Source organism: Schistocerca gregaria, chromosome 3, assembly GCF_023897955.1.
Source record: "Schistocerca gregaria isolate iqSchGreg1 chromosome 3, iqSchGreg1.2, whole genome shotgun sequence".
Lineage (NCBI taxonomy): Eukaryota > Metazoa > Arthropoda > Insecta > Orthoptera > Acrididae > Schistocerca > Schistocerca gregaria.
The window spans coordinates 697,512,860-697,536,318 of record NC_064922.1 but is presented as its reverse complement, the minus strand read 5'-3'; the positions used below and the strand labels follow the sequence as shown (position 1 = coordinate 697,536,318).

At 41.4% G+C, this 23,459-nt stretch overlaps 1 protein-coding gene across 3 annotated transcripts in view; it reads right to left on the bottom strand.

Annotated features, from left to right (window-relative positions):
* LOC126354704 (spondin-1-like) overlaps positions 1–23,459 on the bottom strand; it is a 174,731-nt gene that overhangs the window by 49,117 nt on the left and 102,155 nt on the right. For all 3 annotated transcript variants that reach the window (XR_007565374.1, XR_007565375.1, XM_050004524.1), the window contains exons 9-10: positions 11,003–11,171; positions 3,062–3,290 (exon numbers count right to left, since the gene is read on the bottom strand). Coding sequence is in view for 1 of the 3 variants with exons in the window: in XM_050004524.1 (XP_049860481.1) it covers positions 3,062–3,290; positions 11,003–11,171 (398 nt within the window). In the remaining 2 variants the exon portion in view is untranslated. The remainder of the gene's footprint in view (positions 1–3,061; positions 3,291–11,002; positions 11,172–23,459) is intronic.

Genomic DNA, 23,459 nt, shown 5'->3' with positions numbered 1-23,459 from the left:
AAAGAACGGTACACCCCGTTGTTTTCATTAAGAGTTTTAGGAATATACTGCCGGCTTCTTGATTAGAAAGGTCCTGTTTGTGATTTCCTTCACCACTGGCGATGCAACATTCTGGGCGATGGAAATAGCCGACACCTGTCAGAACTTTTCGGAATTCGGAAAGTTATTTCTATCACACTTCTGGTCAAAATGTGTTGAAGAACGCTTGAGGAAACAGGTTAGCAATCCCGAACCATGTAATCATAAACATGGAAACCTGCGTAAACACATTGAAAGTTTCTTAAATAAGACTGGGTATTGGGATGAATCAACATCTGAAAGAGATGTACTACGAATACTGACAGGCAGACTACCAACTGCCATTAGGGAAAAATTTTCCATGTCCCTGGTACGGACCTGGAATAGTTTATGGCCGCTGTTGACTGACTTGATCTCATACGGGAGACAGGTAAGAGTGGAATCGGCCACTCCATCAAAATGGAAAGAGTCCAGCAAAAACTAACACCAAGGAGACAATGATTTCTGTGCCTTAGCCAATTAAAAATCTGCAACCGGGCACGGAATTCAAGTTAATTATGGAAGTAATCTTAACAACAGTTCCAATGGGAATCCGTTTAAGAACAGGAGCAACAATTTTAATAGAAAAAGGAAAACTGAAGAGGGCTATAACGCCTCGTTTCAACCGAAGAATATGAGGAATAAACAAGGACAAAAGACAGGTCTAGGAAACTGGCATTCAAACCAAACACCACAGTGTGGGAATCATTCTGTGAATAACATTAATGTTACAGCATTGCCAGCCCCTAATCAACAACCACAGTGCCTACAGCCAGAGAATATGGTGCCGCGACAGATGCATCAACTTTATAGTGTCAGAATAGTACAGACGTTGGATGACCCGCAACCAAGTACGTCGCAAGCATCGAACGCCACACGTTCAATGTAAGACTTCCGGATGTGGTAGTTGGGGCAGAATGGGAGGCATGCTTAGATGCAACGAAGGGTTGGATCTGAACGAAGAACTGTGTGTTGATCCGAGAAAGTGCGGTCAGCGAAACACTGAGTTAGTACAAGCTGCAATCAAAGGAAACATACACAGCATGCCGGTGAATGTAATTATTGATACCGGCGCAAGTATATCCGTTAAGAACTGCAACCTATTCAATTGCGTAAATCAGGTGAATAAGTTTCCAACAATGCCTGTTCAAAATTGTGGAATTGTAGGGGCGATACGTGGACATCTGCAGCGAACTCAGAGTCAGGTACAGGCCGTCATAGAACCGGGAAACGAAGCGATAAGATGCTCATTCCTCGTGGAAAATTTAGCGGTTCCCTGTACTCTAAGCTGGTAATTTTTGAGAGAAAGTGACGCGAAGAGGTTGTTACTAGTCAAAGACGCTGCCCCTAGACCACGGGTGTATCTTTACCGAAGAATAATATGAATGTAAAATGCTTCATTCTGCATCATTGCGAGTAATTGTACAAATAAGCCAAGGGAGTCCGCCCCCGGTAGCTGAGTGGTCAGCCATGGGTCGCAGATTTTCTTCGTTCAGGGATTGGGTGTTGTGTTGTCTTAATCACCATCATTTCATCCCCATCGACGCGCCAGGTTTCCGAAGTGGCGTCAAATTGAAAGACTCGCACCCAGTGAACGGTGAACCCGACGGGAGGCCCAAGTCACACGACATTTACATTTAGTCAAGGGACATGAAACCATCTAACGACGACACTAACCACCTTATTTCGTATCTATCAGAAAAATGATTTGTGTAAGTGAGTCATTGACTGAATAGAATTTAACTTTTCAAGGAATAATCGTATATAACTGCACGTGTAGATATGGTGGAATGATTTATTGTTGTAAATAAAAGTTCCCCCGATTTTTTCTTTTAACGTCTATTATCGGGGAGAGATAAAATGTGAAAGTTTCGAAATCATGTGTCATGTAACATCACATTGTTGCTTTGTAAGGCTTTCTTTGTTGTGTGAAATGAGTTTAAGAGGAGATAACACATTACATACAGATATAAGTGGTAGAGAACGAGTAGTGCTAATTCTTGATAGCTTTTGCGATACAACGCAGAGCTGTGTGTAGAGGTGCTTACGATGGTAGAATCAAGATTGGTGTCTGGATTTCATGCGCTCAGCTGGAACAACATGCAAAATGAGCCTCTCAATCCTTGACATAACCAGTAGCCAGAGTATAATATGTGTACTGTAAGACACTCGTTTACTAGAAAAGCTCCAACAGTAATTAGTTTTAATATATTTCGACGTATATGTAGCTCATTAATCCTCATCTGCCAGAAGAAATAAAAGAAAACGGCACGTGTGTCGCGATTCTGTATATCTTTCATTAGTCCGTTATGTATCATGCCACAGCACTTACTTTAATTATTCCAAACATGATAACTTTTCCTATCATCTAGTAGCAACTGAATCAGCTCATAAAAATGGACTGAAAGTTAATCTTTCAAAACCGGGAACTTGTTTAGTGAAATAGATATCGAAACTTGTTGTCGTGTAGTGCGTATTATTTAGAACTCATAACAAACTTAACTGCAGGAGAAAGTTTGTTCCTTGAGATGTATTTTTACATGTTAGTAGGGTATAAACTATAAATAACTGAACATACTTCTTGATGAAATTTTTGGAGTATCCAAAATCATTATTATGAGCAGAAGCGCAAGGATATCGCACCACAGACCACAAAGGCTACAAAATTTGATGTTGCCAATAAGTCATTGACTTGTCCTATGATTAAATAAGATGAAAGTGAATACGAAGTTATGGTAAAGTTAATTAGAGTATTACCCCAGTATCGAAATGCCATTTACCTGAGAAGAATATGAGAATCAATTGATTTCTTACTTTATGAAAGCAAACACTTCTCTTTGCTGTAACATCTCACTCACTGGGAATATGTTTTGCTCGTATATGGAACTAACTGAACAGAAAGTAAAGTGGCCTACATGTTCGAAAGCAACCGAAATTGGAAAATCTTTTACAGTGGATATAGAATAAAATAACACAATAAGATGTAAACTATTGGTGTTCTTACTTTCCGAAATTCTTGTTCCTCTTCAGCGGACTGACTGCAGTCTTTACTTTGCGCACCGTAGCAGACTTCGGTTTGCTCAATATTCATTACGTTATTTACATTACACTCCGCATTTTGCTGCTGTCTGAATGGCACATCCCTTCCTTGAGCTCCCTGGCGGCATTTACTGATGTACTCCGTCCACTGAGACCATTCGGTTACTTTGCAGTCCCATTCGTCTGGTATAGCCCTAGAGAGAGAAAGACACAAAAGAAGTTGTAGGCAGACAGAAGTTCCTGCTTCTACGAGTACTCTTCTTATTCATACACAACTGACTTAGAAAACGTTTTATTGGCACATATGCACAACGCTTTATATATGGTTCTTTTTATTGTGTACTTATGTATAAAGCTGTGTTTAACTATCAGTTAGACTTGTTACTGTGATTGCAGTCAAACGAAAATCAGTGTACTATAAATTTTAATGGTACTGGTCGCAAAATAACATTGTGAAAGATACATAATTACTGAGATAAATGTGAAAACTTACATGAAATCGATGACACCAGTATAATATAAATTTCACAAAAATTGTATAGTAACTGAAATAACTGAATTATATAATAAATGAAATTAAGGAAGGAGAAATGGAGTGTTTTTGTACTTTTTCAATAATTTTAAAACTGTCGTTGAAACATTACTGTTTGTTTCTCAAAACCATTCTGCTTTATTGTACATTCCCTGTCAGTTATAACTGGCAAACTACAGGAGTCATAGGCTAGTACACGTAGCAGTTATTCTCCTGTTGATTTTATACGCTAACATTCATGCTTTGACCTGCTTCTGGAAAATGACAAATTATGCTTAGAAACGGTGTTGATGTGCGAACAGTGTACTTAGGTACCCATTGTAGTAGTAAGCTGGTATGTTTTTTACTACTTTTAGTGTTGTAAAACTTTAATAAATAACGTATGTTTTTCTAAATATTGTTAGGAGATCTTCATATTATCTAGAACTAAGTTTTTCTGTTTATTTCTACAAGATTGAGGACGGTTGCTAGTCAACTGAAACCGATTGCCATCTATTTTTAATTACATTGTACTGTGATAAAGACTACTAAAGTTTATGATAAATAATACAGATCGCAGTCCGTCTAACTTGGGGATTCCATGTCTTACAAAAGAAATCAGTATAATGAAACACGAAAAGATCATAATATATGATGTGAACTAACGTCGCAGCTAGTACAACTCAAATTGGAAATTAGTTTTGGTACAAACTAAAGGTATACTTTACTGTTATTACTTTAGTTTAGTATCTTGTTTTGTTCAATAAGACTATAACTATTAATGCATATGTATGGAAAATAACAAATAGCAAATTAGTGGGTTCATAGGAATCTCGTTACGAAGTGTTCCCTACAGAGCATTTTCGATAAACCTAGTACAAATACTGAAGTACTGTAACAGGAATTCAGGCAAACACTTATTCTTTTTAATGCAAAAACATGTTTCAGCATATTTTTACCATCAGCAGTGGGTACTTTTATTCAGCTCTGTAGAATGCAGACATGTTTTTATGATAATTATTGGTATAAAATCTAGACATAAGTCATTTTAAGTTCATTGTGGTTATTAACTTTTTGTGTGGAGTATTAGGTTTTGTAGAACATATTTTACATTTTAATATGACTTGCCATGTGCAATGAAATGGTGTTATTGTGCGCTTGATTGTTGAATTAATAATTTATCTGCAAACGAAACTTTTATACCAATAAGGGCTAAGAATGACAAGACTGTCTACCCTAACGTTGCTGACGTTTTCGAAACACGCATGTACTGACTGTCTTAGAGAAGACAGTAATATGAAAAACGTTCACTTTTATTTTACGCCTATGGAAGTGGACAAAAGAGGCAGGAAAAACTTGAAGGAAAAGTCCGAGTTTTTAAGCTCGCCAGCACTCTTAGTGATTCTCGAAAGAGGTTGACTGTTTGCCGACACTGGGTTTCAATCTCTTCCTTCCTTTTAATAGAGGTTAAACACAGCGTAACACTCCCCATGCTTTTTATGAATCTTTTTTTATCAGAAATGGTCTTACATCAAGTTTGGTGATTAGACGATTAATTAATAGTGGTACAGCTTCCGTCACTGGCATTTCTTCCGATTATGTGCCTAGTAGTCAAACGCAGTCCTTACTACACTTAATAATACTGTTCCTTCAATATTTAAAGTCTGGGTGCTCTGAGATGACACTACCCTCATTAATGACAGAGTTTATTATAATGCATTCCTTATCGCTTAGTTCACTAAATTAAAACACTGATTTGAAATTAGCCATTGTTTTACTACATATTCAGCTACATTTTCCATCTTAAAACCATAACAAGTTTAACCAATATTGTTATTTACCACGGTCCTCCATTTGATTGACATTCGATGTCTTCACATTTCCTCATGTCGCCGTGATCCGAACATCCTATCCCTCTCGGTCCTCTCGCTACCAACACCAGACTCTCATTTACGCATCCCCTCCTCCAAAATCCCCCTCACTCCCACCCCCCTCACCCTCTTGTCCTAAGACGATACGGCCGGAGAAGATACCTGACAGTTGAAGTGAACTTTGGGTGAATGCTTCGCGCAGCCTACCTTCATCACTACAGGAGATTGTGGCTTTGACGAAGTACTGTCCTAAACTTTCTCAATTGCTACTGAAAACTGCCCACAGCAGTGACCTGTCAGGGTCTCGTTTCGCCTTATGCACACGAGAATCTATAATTGTTATTGTTATTCCAGCGTAAGCGCACATTCAGGTGTCAACTTAAGTATTTCTTAATTAAATAGCACACAAGCATCTATTAATTAAATAGCTGTTTACGTTACCGGTTACGTACGTGACAGTAAGTTTCATTATACACTGAGGTGACAAAAGTCGTGGGATACCTCCTCAGATCGTGTCGCACGGCATTGTGTCAGAAGCAGTGCAGCAAGTCGACGTGGCATGGAATCATCAAGTCGTTGGAAATCTCCTACAGAAATACTGAGTCCTGCTGCCTGTTTAACCATCCATAATTGTGAAGGTGCTGCCGCTGCATGACTTTGTGCAAGAACTGACCCCTCGATTATGTCCCATAAATGTTTATGTTGGGGACCTGGGTGTCTAAATCATTCGTTGTCATCTACAAAAATTCTATCATAGTCTGGGAACACAAAGTCCATAAGTGGCTGCAAATGGTCTCCAAGTAGCCGAACATAACCAGGACCCAGTCCATTCTATGTAGACACATCCCACATCATTATGGAGCCACCACCAGCTTGCACACAGCTTGTTCACAACTTGGATCCACGGCCTCGTCATGTGTGCACCACACTCAGAACCTACCATCGTCATTCATCTGACCAGGCCATGGTTTTCAGTCATCTGGGATCCAACCGATATGGTCCCGAGCCAAGGGGCCCTATTCTGTATCGCTCATATCGATCGGTGTAGTTGGTTCGTTTCGGTAGTGACTTCATTTTCGGTTCTTTATCGAAATATCCTATTCAGTACGATTCTGAGACCTGTTACCGAACGGTCCTCCCAGCGATTTTACGACAATTGTACCGACAGGTTTTGGATTTCGGTGTGGCCCTGTCGATCCGTGAGCTGTGGTTTATGTACACCTATAATTTGTTATTTTAAACATATTTAGCGGTTTTAGCTTTGGATTTAGTGATTGTGTTACTAAAGAATCACCAGAGGATGCATCTGGTTGGAAAATGAGTTCATAATAGACTATTTTCCTTTGTTAGAAATATGTTTACGTTAGGTTGTTACTGTGAATGATTACATCCAAAAAGAAAACGTTTTCGGTCAATATTCTCACAAAATACGTGTTATTTTAATGCATATAAGAGTTTAAAGATCATTAAATAGCAAGGCATTATTCTACTTACGTATATTGAACTGACGTTACTAGTGACTTTGTGTACTTTTTCCCACAAATGGTTGTAGTTAGTAATCATCGATACGTGTTTACAACTTTCAGGTAACAATGTAAAGCAATTGTGTGAAGCCTGACATTAGAAACCTTCCAAACTATTACGCATTTCTGACTTACGCAGCATCGTTTGGCAACGAAGTCAGCCTACAATAGTACAAGAATTAAGCCATGCGTAGCTGTTGTTTACCGCAGCTAAGTGGTTAGCGCGCGGGAATGCTACACGTAAAGGCACGGGCTTGCGCGGGAATGGGTGCAAATTTTTTTTTTCTTCTTCATATGCGCAACACATTGTTATTCGTGTAAGTTAAGATTTTTCTGCAATACTACTTGCATGTAAGACCGCACTTCCTCAGTAATGATTTCTTGATTTCTGTGTGTTTAAAATACGAAATATGAAATTGTTGGAGATGAAATTGCTGTGAGTGAAACAACCGACAGTGACCGTTATATTTTTTCTTCTCAGAAATAATTCACATTTTTTAAAAATATGTAGCGATTTCCGAGTATGCGGTCAGACGGGAAACTAAGAGCACAATTTAAATTACTGGGAATGTAACTAGCAGGAGTCATCTTCATAAACTTGTTTGTCGCAAGTCTTTCTCTACGATCGAACCCTCAACAACAGTAGACAGAGATGAAAGATATCCGTAATATTTTTTCATTCATTTTCATAGATTTTCATTCATGAGATGCATGTTATAAACTTTGATGAACTGCAGGAGCTGTCCAAAACGCGTTTTTTCAATTTTGTTTTGAAGACCGAAATGATGTCGTGTCATATAGGGAAATGGGCTACTTAATCCTTTGGATCTCTAGGAGCGAGTGATAACCACATTCTGTTTGTCTTCTTATTCTTTGAAACTCTCAATCAATTTTTCGGGTGTTTTTATAGATGTATCAGTGCAATGTGGTACTACACACAAATATTGTCCAAAACTATTCAAAAAGTGCCTCTCCATATCCAGGGTTGCTGTTTTTGTTTCAAATAAAATACTCATAAATGACAATCACAATAGCAACCCTTAACGCTCTGTCAGTGTCACTGAACTGTGAACCTACTAACCTCATTTTCGTCCGACATTTCCGCTGGTATTTTAGCAACACTTCGTAGTGCGAAAACGCAAGTACGGTACTGCGAAGAATAGCACCCCTGTGTCGTCTGCTGGCCGCTTTGTGTTTGTGGCGCTGTGCGCGCTGCAGTGCGCATGCGCGGATCTGTGGCCGCTTGCTTTTCATTGGCTTGCGCGGTGCGAACCGACAACAGCGCTTCCGTTCTCTAGACCCGAACGGCATCGCTACCGAAATGCATACTGAATAAAGATGGGACTCTTAAGTCGAGTACTAGACCGTTCGGTGGTCTTGAGTACCGAAACGATCGGCACATTGGCGAAAAAATACAGAATAGGCACGCAGGAGAGACGCTGCAGCCATCGGTCATCTTCTGCTATGCTCCATTAACGCCAAATTTCGCAGCACTGTCGTAACGGTTGCACTGATTCTTGTGGTTATTCATGCAGTACTGCTTGTCTGTTAGCACTGACAACTCTACGAAAACGCCGCTGCTCATGGTCGTTTAGTGACGGGTGTCACTCACTGCACTGTCAGTCGTGAGAGGAAATGCCTGGCCTTTGGTATTCTCAGCACACTCATGACACTGTGGTTCTTGGAGTATTGAATTCCCTAACGATGTTCTAAATGGAATGTCCCACACGTCCATCTTCAGCTACCAGCCCACGTTCAAAGTCTGTTAATTCCCATCATGTGACATAATCACGTCGGAAACCTTTTCACATGAATCACCTGCCTACAAATGAGAGCTTCGCAAATGCACTGCCCTTTTAGAGCTTGTTTACACGATATTACCGCCATCTGTATACGTTGGGGCTTACAGATGGCGGTAACAGCTCAGTGTATACAGGAACCAGCTTAACGCCTGCAGCTACACTCTTGCAAACTGTGTGGTCTACACGGTTTTTTCCCTTGTTCCTTCTCTTTAATAGAATTTATAGGTTGTTACATCCTTTGCTCAAGTGTAAATCTACACTCTCTGCAAACTGCTAAATAGCTTCGTTTCATTTAGTTCACTAATTAGAACACCTTCTAAACATTTTGCACTAATTAACGCCATAGACGTATGGTCTTTTCCGATAGCAATTCTGATCAAAAAGCTATTCCGGCAGCTCCAGTCAGAGCTTTTTGTTAATGCTGCCTTTTGAGTTCTTGTGGCGATATTTCCACAGAAACTTCCATCCCCCCTCTCATATCTATGTATTTCTAACTGAGAAGTTAAATACCAGTTTTCATAGATTTTGATTTAAAACATTTAAAGTAACTACATATTTCCATAAAAATTTTCATCCCCTACTGCAGTCCCTAAGGGATTTAATTACCAAAAATTTTTTTTAATGGAGACCGAGAAATAGAATACCAGTTTTCGTCGTTCCAACTTCAGAATTGTTCCGATAGCGACATAGTTTCGAAAAGCTTTTGATGCCTTAATTCATCCCCTTAGGGGTGGAATTTGGCGAAGTCCCTCCTTAAACGATGCCTAAATTATGAGATCAACACACACTTCAAATTTCAAATTTCTATCCTTAGCGCTTTCGGTGGGCCATGATGAGGTAGTGAACCAGTCAGGATATTTGCTTTGCAGAGTAGGATGAGCCGAGAAATAATGGTTAAGAAAAATAAATTGAATACCTTGAGCCGTTTCCGAGTTAATTAGCATTGAATCAGGCCGTTGCGCGTGCAAATTCAAGCGGCCCGTCAGAGACGGTGTCACCAAACATGTATTTTGTTTGGTTTTCTAAAATCGAACAAGAGAGCGATACAAAAATTGGACGTTTGATAGTAGAAAGAATCGAACCAGAGCCAAAGGCTGAGTAGTCTCGCGCGCTATCATCTACTCTATCAGAAGAACTGACACTAATTGTATCTGGTGTTAGGCTCGAAATTGCGCTATCTACGTCCTGATTGGCTAACTAACAAGTCTTGAAAGGCGCAAGACATCAAATTTTTTTCAGAAAAATTATTTCTCAACGCGACCTACCCTGCTACAACTTAACAAACTTTTCAGACTGTTTCTGCGCAGCCCGTGTAAGGGACATGGACAGCGACAGATGTTAAACTCACTGTGAAGAACAAAGAGATGGCCATACTCGTGTGAGACAGCGTTATCAGCAACTGATAGTGCATGAAAGGGTCCTCATTGTGGGCGGTCATTTAGCTGGCTGGGCGAATCGTGCAGTATCCAGATCCGTAGAACATTCGAATGTGACAGCAGCCTGTTGTTGGACTGAGTGGGAATGTTATGGCAGGCATATTCGTCGCCAGGATTGTCCTCGATCAAGTCTCACCGTCACATGGGAGGATCTCCGTATCGTACATCAGGCATACCGTAGCCGCTTCTCGAGCATGTCTGCCATCCGAGAACGAGTAATGGACTCCTTGCAACATTCTTTATCATCCGGCACCATTTGTTGGAGAGTAGCAGCAGCAGTGTCCCAGTGTCAGTATCCAGGAAATCTAGGGTCAGTTACAATACATAGGGCTAGCTTACTTCCGGAAATAATACAACGGTTTTACGATACCCGTGTAGACCGAATCAGTGCAAGCATACAGGCCAAAGACGGGACAACGGCATACCGATAAGTGGGTTCATACTGCCAAGTTCTCTCTAAATTTGACTCGATGTTGTACTCGCTGAAATAACATCAAATATACTCTCAGCCATCAAGTTTCGTTTCGTTTCCTCCTCCCCTTCTGGATAGTTCACTTTTCTTATCAAGCAACGCATTACGGACGATATTCTAATGTTGCCGTGAATCAGTCATTTCTTAAACTGTAATGAATGCAGTTACAGAAGAAATTACACTGTCCGTTTAGTTTGTAATAAGAGATTTGTTCTGGTTAATAGTTTGGTTCTTAATGTTATTAATATCATTATTATTGTGAGCCATGCTATTACAGGGTTAGTCTACTACCTGCAGCTTGGAATAGTGGCAGTGCAGGCTCTCTTTGCCGTTAATTTCCTCCTGCACCCATTCTCTTTTGCCGTCTGTGGGTCGACGTATTTTCTGCAACGTTGTGTGACTCCCTCGCCACAGGTTACTGAACAGGGACTCCACTCAGACCATTCCGTCGTTGCGCATCCTGTAAAAAGTGTTCCTTTAATAATTTTTGTACACGAGGAGAAAATATTTCAGAAGTGTACAAAGATGTGAGAAGCATGTAGGGCAAAGGCTTTTAGCGATGATTACATTGTGTACTAATTGAACGTCATTCAGAGGCTACTGGAAGATAAACATTTTATTAGGCCTGTCGGCGAGTTTATTCGTACTTGTAAAAGTAGTTTTCTGATGCTCTATATCACTTTATGTAAGTTGTGGGTATACAGCAGTTTGCGAATTCCTGTGCTTGCAGATAGTGCCTCGTTGTTGGAAAATTGATGGTATTTGATGTGATAAAAAATTAATACAGTTCAGGAGAAAAGGAACAAACAGAAAACGAAATAGAAAGTATTAACTCTTCTAGTTGAAACCATAAAGTTGGTCATTAGAAACAAGTCTTAACCGAGCGAGGTGGCGCTATGGTTAGACACTGGACTTGCATTCGGGAGGACGACGGTTCAATCCTGCGTCCGGCCATCCTGATTTTGGTTTTCCGTGATTTCGCTCCAGGAAAATACCGGTATAGTTCCTTTCAAAGGGTAAAGCCGACCTCCTTCCCCGTCCTTCCCTAATCCGATGAGACCGATGACCTCGCTGTCTGGTCTCCTTCCCCAAACAACCTAGCCTAAACTCCTCTTAACGGCCAAGGCCAAAACCACGACAAGTCCTTGCGTCCCCACTGTAAAAGATGACTGAACAGCCTCGCCAGTGTTTGGAGAATTTTGTAACTATATTTTTGTATGTTCAGTGGTCTCTCCTTTCGAGCTCGAAATGGCGGCAACCTCTACATGTCACACTTTGCGAACTATTTTGTTTTCGCAAATTCTAGCGCAGGAAGTGACACGTGCTATTTGCGATGACTGCGCTATGGTCCATAACTGAAGCATCAAGATAAGTAACTATTGAAGAAGTGGCTGTGTCTTTCAAAATGGTTCAAATGGCTCAGAGCACTATGGGACTTAACATCTGAGGTCATCAGTCCCCTAGACTTAGAACTACTTAAACCTAAATAACCTAAGGACATCACACACGTCCATGCCCGAGGCAGGATTCGAACCTGTGACCGTAGCGGTCGCGCGGTTCCAAACTGAAGCGCCGTGTCTTTCAGGCTCCACCACAACTGAGCCATGTAAGAGTCTCTGTAGTCTCAGTACGTCGCCGCAGATTCTAGAGTGTAAACGGAAAGGAGGCTATTACTATGCGTGCGGGACGTCGGCCAAGAATAGTATAGCCATGTTTGTGTTGTACTGGTGAGGTAGAAGAGGACCGTTCAGGGATTTGAAGACTGGCTGATCGCCGGCGTGTTTGACTCTTCTTCGTTTGGAGTGTGATGTCCCATAAGGAGATGTACAATGATGTGTGGGCCTCAATTTAGGGACTCTATTTTGCTACTGTTTTTAAAAAGATAGCATCCCTCTTTATTGCAGAACCATTCCAATATGATTTACATTTTAAAGGTAACGGTACAATTTACGGCGAACCGCATTATCAACAAACGAACCCACGAGTTGCATTCACTAAGCGAGTCAACACATTTTTTCTGAAAGCAGGTACGTTTTATTCAGGATTCCTATCCACCACATTACTCACATTACTCCCCGCTCTTCTGGGTACAAAATACTATTTTGCAACATAATCTCCGTTGAATACGGCAGCCTTAAGCCATATTACTGGAGGAGATTATATGCCCTCATGATACCATCTACTGGTCGACGTCGGAGCTAACGTCTTGCTGCATCAGGAACCTCTACAGTATCCATGTACCGCTTCCCGTGGAGCGCATCCTGCATTGGGCCAAACAGATGGAAGTCGGAAAGTGCGAAATACGGGCTGTAGGGTGTATGAGGAAGAATAGGTTTGCGCGACCTTGTTGCGATGATGACAGACGCTTTGCCCAACGACTCACCGTGATTTTGTCCACTGCCATTGTGCAAGCGTACTGGCTACGCCACAGTACAGTTTTATCAACAAATTCGCTCTGTAAGCGTTGTTATAGAGAGTGCTGAGAATATACCTAAAGCTTTCTTAAATAACAATAATTAATTGTCACTGATGTACAAATAAAAATTAATGACCGTTACTCAACTACAATATTTATTAAAGTTTGAGTTCAACGGCTTATTCAACATTTTCACAGCTTGAATAGCAGGAGTTCCAATACAGCAATCGTGGCTGCCACATCGCGGTCGCGAAGTCGTGCCGAGGCAGTTCCAGATAAGTTTTATAGTGCGACGATAATTTATGGATCTGTAGTTTTAGCTTGACGATGTCCACTATGGAAAGACGGTAGTTACTGTTATTCTGAAGAAGGTTGGGTTATCCCGACTGAAACCTAGGTAAATTCTAGGCAAATGGGGCAAGTGAGGCTGTTAATTATTAAAATTAAAATCAAAATAATTCTGTCTACGACTGCAAAGGTAATAAGAACCCCCTCTGAGCAACAGCATGAAATACTAAGGTTGCGACCCGTCGCCTCAGAAAATTTCAAAGTTTCAAAACAGGTACGGCTAGATCATTGACCCAAGTAGCACAGACTCTGTATGTTCATCTGCGTCCAACCAAGGAAAGTGGCAAGATTATCGCCGCGTTTTATGTATTAAGTGCCTGTACTGCAGAAAATTCCAAGAACCCACATCAACGTGTGAGAGAAAGAACAATTCTTAGGCACGCGGGTTTAGCCCAGCGGTCTAAGGCGCATCAGTCATGGACTGTGCGGCTGATCCCGGCGGAGGTTCCAGTCCTCCCTCGGGCATGGGTGTGTGTGTTCGTCCTTAGTATAACTGAGGTTAAGTAGTGTGTACGCTTAGGGACTAAGCAGTTAAATCCAATAAGATTTCACACACATTTGAATACTTTTTTTGAGCAGTTCTTATTTACGAGGGGCGTTCAATAAGAAATGCGCCACTCTGTTCTGTCGGCCAATTGCGCTTCAGAAAAGGCGGAACTCGTTGTGGGACGTTGCGGAATATTCCCGCTCCAGCCTGTGTAGTTTCATAAAGTTCCGATAGGTGGCATCGTTCTTTGTAGCATTCAAAATAGCATCTGTAACGGAGATACGTTCCAAGCAGTGAGCTCTCAAACCAGAGCATCGCAGATATTCATAAGGCTTGCACAATTTATACGGAGACCTGGCACTGAACAAGAGCAATGTGAGTCGCTGTCACCATTACAACAAGGTCCCACTTGCTGGCCGGCGGCGCACAGCTGTGACTCCTACAATGTTGGGACGTGTGGACACTCTCACTCGAGGTGATTGACGGATCACAGTCAAACAACTAGCCGCTAACTGGACCCTCTGTTGGTAGTGCTGACACCTCGTCCACCAATACCGAAAGGTATCTACCCTCTCGGTTTCTTGACGCTAACACAAGACCGTGCAGAGCAACGAAGGCCCATCCGTGTGAAACTGCTTGCGCATTACGAGGTTGATGGTAACAATTTTTTGTCGAACGTCCTCACAGGCAATGAATCAACCGGAAAGTAAACAGCAATCCTTGCAGTGGCGTCACACCACCTACCCTCCGATGATAAAGTTCAAAGCCGCATCCTCAGCTGGTAAAGTGAAGACGACGGTCATCTGGCACTCAGAAGAGATTATTCGGTTTGATGTCCCTCCTGATGGTTCAACGATGAAGTCTGGAGGATATGAAGAACGACTTGAGCGTGTTCGACGCCACTAAAATACAAACGAACTTCTCCTCCATGACACCGCAAGGACTCACGCAAGTCTTCATACCCTAGAGGAGCTTCATTGGACTGTTCTTCGTCATCCACCCCATCGCCTGGGCATCACACCTTCCGACTTTCGTCTGTTTAGCCCAAAGAAGGTTGCATCCCGCGGGGAGCTGTGCGTTGCTGATGGGGGGGGGGGGGGGGGGAGGGTTACTGGTGCAGAAAGGCGTCGACTCTGACGTTGACCTTTAACCGTGGGCATACAGACCCTCCGGTAAGGTGGCGTAAGGCCGTCGCGCTGAACAGAGATTGAGTTGAAGAGCAGAGTTTTATAATGAAAAGAGGGGGGAAATAATATGGTGCATTGGAATCCTGCATAAAACCAACCCTCTTTCAGAGAAAAAAGTGTACTGAACGCTGGTCGTACATATCTTTAAAAAAATCTAATTTTAAAAACAGATGCATCGTTAGAAGCACGCTAAAAATATGTTTAAAATTAATATTGCACTTAATAATACGTTAAATACCTGTAGTTCGCCCACAAATCTTAGTTAAATGATGACGTATTTCAATTGTAGTGATCGATTTTCAGTGTTTTCTCACGGTGGCTCCAATTGTGTTATAGTCCACACAAGTATTGCATGGATATCTAGGAACCTGCTCTTTTCCTTGTTGCAATCAAAACAGAACATCTTTAATCGCAATTAAATTACAGGTGAAGCTACGCAGTATAATCAATTAAATTTGTCAATTAAAAATATAAAACGTATGATCTACATGTTGTAGGTGAAGCGTGCATAGTCGTTCCGACATACACTGCAATGCTGTACTGCTGTCATGTACCAAGTTTTGTTCATAAATTAAACTGATTTAAGAGTGTGATTAAACTGCCTTTCACTTGTTGATTAAATAAGTAATCAAAAATATATGTATTGTATTGTGGTGAACAGGGGACGTAGAAGCCACGCAGGGGCTTCGTCCCCGCCGTCGTCCTCAGTGGTTCACAACCCCACAACAGGCTACAGCAGTCCACTCACCCCACCGCCAGCCCACACCGAAGAAAGGGTTATTGTGCGGTTCGGCCCCAGTGCCCCCCCCCCCCCACCCTCCCCCAGAACGTCTCACACCAAACAAGTGTAACCACAAATGTTAGCGTGTTAGAGTAATTATGGTGTTCGGGTACTTGGAGACAGCGTTTGCGCTAACAGTACAACTGAGGCGGAATGAAGGGAAACAGCCCGCAGTCGCCTAGGCAGATGGAAAACCTCCTTAAAAACCATCCACAGATTGGCCGACACACCGGATCTCGACACTAATCCGCCCGGCAGATGCAGGGGACTTGTAAGCCTTCCCGCCCGGAAAGCAATGCGTTAGACCGCACCGCTAACCGGGCAGGCCAACACGTAAGCAACTCAAGCGATGTATGTAGATGAGTGCTTTAACCTGAAGGCTCGATTTCTTTTCTTGATTCATACTTACAAGTGTTATTAAAGACATATACTGAAAATGCATTACAGAGACCTTTTAGACTCTTGCTCTACCTGTATACTATCTTAATTATCTCTCTCTCCTCTTGAAGATGATGCGTCGTGCTTCACTGGAAGTACTACGGTTTGTGTTGAACATGTCAAATGTCGATAACACTATACAATCCTCCGTGCGTGTTCCTAGGGCGGACATAATGTCTAATCTGGTATCGTGTTCTCAGCGTCCCGCTTGTGCCACTGTGTCGCCTGCGAGCTGCCGATGTCCCACCGGCCAGCCTCTCTGCATGAACTAAATGACACGCACGACCAAAACGAGTTACTTTACAGTATGTCATGATACAACTGAACTGTAGGGGCGAAACACTAAATCCTTCTCTTATGTTCTTTCCAAGTCGAGTGCTCCACTGTCGGCCTCGGATTATTACTTTTTCCTTTTCTTTCTTGTACATACTGTATGTTATTCGCATACCACCAAAATCTGTTACCTATTCAACTGAGAAGTTAGTGCATTTTGATCCATTTACATAGACAGACGCGTTCTCTAAGTCGATTAACCCTCTGACAGAGTTCTGAGTTTTCTTAAATCTTTCTTCCGTTATCGAGTGCATCGACAGAACTGCCTCTCTGGTGTCTTTTCCTGTGCTAAATCCAAACTGATCGTCATGTAGTAGAACCTCAGTTTTCTTTTTCGTCCTTGTGTATCTATTCTGATCAGCAAATTGGATACAAGAACTGTTAAACTGACTGTCTTCTGGATTGTGTGGTTCACATTTTTTCGAACGTCCATGGTGTGTCTCCAGATTCGTAGATTCCACACACCAACTACTATAGTCGTTTGTCTGCTATTTCCAAAAATTAGTTTAGAAAAAAATTATGATGGCAAAGTATTATAGGCTGGGAGATCCTCGTCTGGTGCCTGACACCACTTCGGCGACTTGCGCGGCGGTAGAGATGAGATGAAATGATGAGGGAATTCCGAAGGAACGTTATATCTGCTTTTCACTTTATTTGATCGCAAGTCTTCGATAATTCTGTTACACGCTGACTCAAATACTGGAACCTCGGCGTCTTCCATCTCGACTCTCATTCCTTCTTTTCCCACTTCTGCAGACAGTTGCTCACCCTCATACAAGCTTCTAGTGTACTCGTTCCACTTACCCGTTTCCTGAAATCCCCATGTAGAATTTCTCGTACATTACAAGTGTTGACGCCTTTGCTTTCAGTTTCAACGAAGTTTTTTTCGACTTTTCTGTAAGCTGAACCAGTCTTTCCAACGTTCAATACTTTCTTCCTGCAGCGATTTTCCCTTGGCTTCCCTGCACTTTTTATTTATTTAATTCCTAAGTGACCATGGACCTTGCCGTTGGTGGGGAGGCTTGCGTGCCTCAGCGATACAGATAGCCATACCGTAGGTGCAACCACAATGGAGGGGTATCTGTTGAGAGGCCAGACAAACGTGTGGTTCCTGATGAGGGGCAGCAGCCTTTTCAGTAGTTGCAAGGGCAACAGTCTGAATGATTGACTGATCTGGCCTTGTAACAATAACCAAAACGGTCTTGCTGTGCTGGTACTGCGAACGGCTGAAAGCAAGGGGAAACTAAGGCCGTAATTTTTCCGGAGGGCATGCAGCTTTACTGTATAATTAAATGATGATGGCGTCCTCTTGGCTAAAATATTCCGGAGGTAAAATAGTCCTCCATTCGGATCTCCGGGCGGGGACTACTCAAGAGGATGTCGTTATGAGAAGAAAGAAAACTGGCTTTCTACAGATCGGAGCGTGGAATGTCAGATTCCTTAATCGGGAAGGTAGGTTAGAAAATTTAATAAGGGAAATGGATAGGTTAAAGTTAGATATAATGGGAATTAGTGAAGTTCGGTGACAGAAGGAAGCTAACTTTTGACCAGCTGATTCAGGGATACAAATACAAAATCAAATCGGGGTAATGCAGTAACAGCTTTAATAATGAATTAAAAAAAATTGGAGCGCGGGAAAGAAATTACGAACAGCATAGTGATCGCATTATTGTAGTCAAGATAGACACGAAGCCCACGCCTACCACAGTAGTACAAGTTTATATGCCAATCAGCTCCGCAGATGACGAAGAGACTGAAGAAATGTATGATGAGACAAAATGAATTATTCAGACAGTGAAGGGAGATGAAAATTTAATAGTGCTGAGGGACTGGAATTCGATAGTAGGAAAAGGAAGTTAAGGAAAAGTAGTAAGCGAATATGGCATGGGGGTAATGAATGAAAGAGGAAGCCGCCTGGTACAGTTTTGCCCAGAACATAACTTAATCGTAGCTAACACTTGGTTTAAGAATCATGAAAGAAGGTTGTATACGTGGAAGAGGCCTGGAGACACTGGAAGCTTTCAGATATACAATGGTAAGGCAGAAATTTTGAAATCAGGTTTTAAATTGTAAGTTATTTCCAGGGGCAGATGTGGACTCTGACCACGATCCATTGGTTATTAAGCGTAGATTAAACGGAAGAAACCGCAAAAAGGTGAAAATTTAAGGAGAAAAGGCCAGGAAAAACTGAAAGAATCAGAAGTTGTTAAGAGTTTCAGAGAGAGCATTAGCGAAAGACTGACAAGAACGGGAGGAAGAAATATAATAGAAGAAGAATAGGTAGCTTGGAGAGATGAAATAGTGAAGGCAGTAGAGGATCAAGTAGATAAAAAGACGAGGGCTAGTAGAAGTCCTTGGGTAATAGAAGAGATACTGAATTTAATTGATGAAAGGAGAAAATATAAAAAATGCAGCAAGTGAAGCAAGCAAAAAGGAATACAAACGTGTCAACAATGAGATCGACCGAAGTGCAAAATGACTAAGTAGGTATGGCTAGAGGTCAAATGTAAAGATGTAGAGGCATGTATCACTAGGGGTGAGGTAGATATTGCCTACAGGAAAATTAAAGAGACTTTTGGAGAAGGAACCATTTCTATGAATATCCAGAGCTCAGATAAAAACCGATTGTAAGTAACGAGGGGAAGGCACAAAGGCGGAAAGAGCACATATAGGATCCATAGAGGGGCGATGTACTTGGGGGCCATGTTATTGAAATAGATGAGAACGTAGATGAATATGAGATGGGAGATACGATACTGTGTGAAGAATTTGATAGAGCACAGAAAGACCTAAGTTGAAACTAGGCCGCGGGAGTAGACAACATTCCATTAGAACAACCAATAGCCTTGGGACAGAGAGACCTGACAAAACTCTACCATCTGGTGAGCAAGAGGTATGAGACAGGCGAAATACCCTCACAGTTCAAGAAGAATATATTAATTCCAATATCAAAGAAAGCAATTGTTGATAAGTGTGAAAATTACCGAACTATCAGTTTAATAAGTCACGGCTACAAAATGTCAACACAAATTCTTTACAGTCGAATGGAAAAACTGGTAGAAGCCGACCTCGGGGAAGATCAGTTTCGATTCCGTAAAAATGTTGGGACACCTGAGGCAATACTAACCCTACGACTTATCTTAGAAGAAAGATTAAGGAAAGGCAAACCTACGTTTGTAGAATGTGTAGACTTAGAGAAAGCTTTTGATAATGTTGATTGGAACACTCTCTTTGAAATTCTGAAGGCGACAGGTGTAAAATACAGGGAGCGAAAAGCTATTTACAATTTGTACAGTAACCACATGACAGTTATAAGAGTCAAGGGGCACGAAAGGGAAGCATAGGTTGTGAAGGGAGTGAGACTGGGTTGTAGCCTCTCCCCGATGTTATTCAATCTGTATATTGAACAAGCAGTGAAAGAAACAAAAGAAAAATTCGGAGTAGGTATTAAAATCCATGGAGGAGAAATAAAAAATTTGGCGTTCGCCATTGACTTTGTAATTCTGTCAGAGACAGCAAAGGACTTGGAAAAGCAGTTGAACGGAATGGACAGTGTCTTGAAAGGAAGAGATAAGATGAACATCAAAAACGGTAAAACGAGGATAACGGAATGTGGTCGAATTAAATCGGGTGATGCTGAGGGAATTAGATTAGGAAATGAGGTACTTAGAGTAACAAATGAGTTTTTCTATTTGGGAAGAAAACTAACTGATGATGGTCGCAGTAGAGAGGATATAAAATGTAGACTGACAATGGCAAGGAAAGCGTTTCCAAAGAAGAGAAATTTGTTGGCATCGAGTTTAGATTTAAGTGTCAGGAAGTGTTTTCTGAAAGTAGATGTATGGTGTATAGCCATGTATGAAAGTGAAATATGGACGATAAATAGTTAAAAAGAAGAGAATAGAAGCTTCCGAACTGTGATGCTACTGAAGAAGATTAGATGAGTAGATCATGTGACTACTGAAGAGGCACTGAATAGGATTGGGGAGAAGAGGAATTTGTGGCGCAACTTGACTACAACAAGGGACCGGTGGATAGGTCACATACTGAGGCATCAAGGTTCAAAATCGTTCAAATGGCTCTGAGAGCTATGGGACTTAACTGCTGTGGTCATCAGTCCCCTAGAACTTAGAACTAGTTAAACCTAACTAACCTAAGGACATCACACACATCCATGCCCGAGGCAGGATTCGAACCTGCGACCGTAGCAGTCGTGCGGTTCCGGACTGAGCGCCTAGAACCGCTAGACCACCGCGGCCGGCGAGGCATCAAGGGATCATCAGTTTAGTATTGGAGGGAAGCTCAGAGGGTAAAAATCGTACAGGGTGGCCAAGGTATGAATGTACTAAACAGATTCAAAAGGATGTAGGTTGCAGAAGTTACTCGAAGATGAAGGGCCTTGCACAAGATAGAGTAGCATGGAGAGCTGCCTGAAATCATCTCTAGACTTAAGCCCACAACAACAACAACAACAACAACAAGGGACTTATGTATCTATAATAATAACAATTTCGTGTGGTTCAATGGTCTGGTTGATGCCTTTAAATTCGACGCCACTTCAACACATTGCGTATCTCCAACCTTCTCCAGTTCTTCAACCGTTGATAGGGATCTATGGTTTAACGTGGAATGCGGACCATTAATGTAATATGTTATTTATATAAAATTAACTGTATATTAAGTTAATTTAAATATAATTAAGTTAACTAATCTAATTATTGATAATCTGAAAATTATATTATTATAATTAATATAAATATGTATATTAAGATAATAACTTATATTAAATAAATATATTTTATTTATTATATCCAATTATAATAATGTTTAATATACAATTACATATTATTATATAACTTATAAAATTTATGGCTATATAATTATTGGCTAATTCTGGTCTTTTCCTGAAAATTTTTGTACGTTCTTTCTTTTGTCGGTAACTGAAATAGTTCTCTGCAGTTACTTCATAATTACCTTGCTTGTACTGAAATTTATCTGTAATTTCCTTTCCTGCCCATTTGCGATTGCCCTTTCTGCTTCTTGTTCAGCTGAACTACTTATTGTGGCATTGATTATCGTAGTATTTGGTTTATAAAAACTAAAATCTACACTCTATTGTATATATAGCAGTCTCCTGTATCCTTCATGGCTGAGAAAAAAACGCACAAAAACATATGGTGACAGTGCATTACAAGTCGTGAAAGTTATCGAATTTAGCTTTTTCCATATGAGGGGCGTTAAAAAAGTATTGCAACACATTTTTGCTTGGTCAGTTTCGCTTGAAAAACTACAGTGTTAGTTAAGGGACCCGTGGAATATTCCCAGCTCAGCCCTAATAGTTTTATGAAGTTCCAGTAGGTGGGAACGCTGTACAAAGCGTTGAAAATGGCATCTGTAAAGGAGGCGCGTTCGAAGCAGAGAGCTTCCATTGAGATTCTTTTTGCGGAAAACCAGAGAATCGCAGATATTCCTAGGCAATGAACAGAAACACGGTTAGTCGTTGGGAGAGGCGTTTCTCGTCATCGCAACAAGGTCGCACAAACCTGTCCTATCTCTTGCGTGCCAACCGACCGCACTCAGCTGGGACTCTTGCAGTGCTGAACATGTGAACACCTCATCCAGAGTCATCGATGGATCACAATGGAATACCTCGCTGCACAACTGGACGTCTCTGTTGGTAGCACTGATACACTCCTTCACCAATTGGGGTACTCAAAGTTGTGCGCCCATTGGGTTCCTAACGGCCTAAAGAAGGCCATACAAAGTAATAAATGACCATCTGTAAGGAATTTTTTGCGCGCTATGAGGCTGATTGTGGCAATTTTTTACTCGAAGATCGTCACAGGCTATCCGGAAGCAAAACGGAAATCCTTGGAATTGCGCCACCTCTGCTCTGAAGATAATGTTCATCGCCGCACCCTCAGCCAGTAAAGTCATGACGACAGTCTCGTGAGGCTCTGAAGGAGTTATTCTGTTCGATGCCCTCCATCATGGTGCAACGGTCGATTCGGAAGTGTATTGTGATTCCCTCATGAAACCGAAGGAATGACTTCAGCAATTTCATCATTACGAAAATGTAAACAAACTTTTCGTCGATGACAATGCAAGGGCTCGCACGAGTCTATGCGCCCGAGAGGAGCTCTCAAAACTTAAATGGATTGTTCCTCATACAAACTAAAGGCAGGACAGCTTTCGGACTTCTGTCTGTATTGTCTAATGAGATATGAACTTTGCCAGTTTCTCGATTTCAACTTGGAGAAAACGGTGGACAGCAAACTGAATATGCCTTGCGCCAATCTCGCGAAAATTAGAAACCGAAGTCATTTTGCTTTGTATGCGATTTTTGGTCTCGGGACACTTAAAAACCAATGTTTCCCTTCCGATTTAATACGGTCTTGCTGTCATAGAGGGGATTACCTGACTAACAGTGCCACAAATGTTGACAGCACATTGAACAGTACGGATTGTGTAATGTCGAACTCAACTCATAGCCGTCATATTGTGATTCACCATTGATTTGCAGCCGACCCTATTTACGTTAAGATGCTTACAGCGCCAGCTGACGGTTGTGTAGGGCCATATTTATTTCAGTAAAACAGGGTTTCCTCCATTGACTGAATTAGTTGAAGAACACAGCAAATAGTCGCTTTTTTTGAAGCTTTATTTTGGCGAAGAAAGGTTTGGAGCCTAAGATATTTTAGTATCTTCGTCAGTATAATGTTTTTATCGACTGATTTCTGAATACTGCGTCTGTTGGT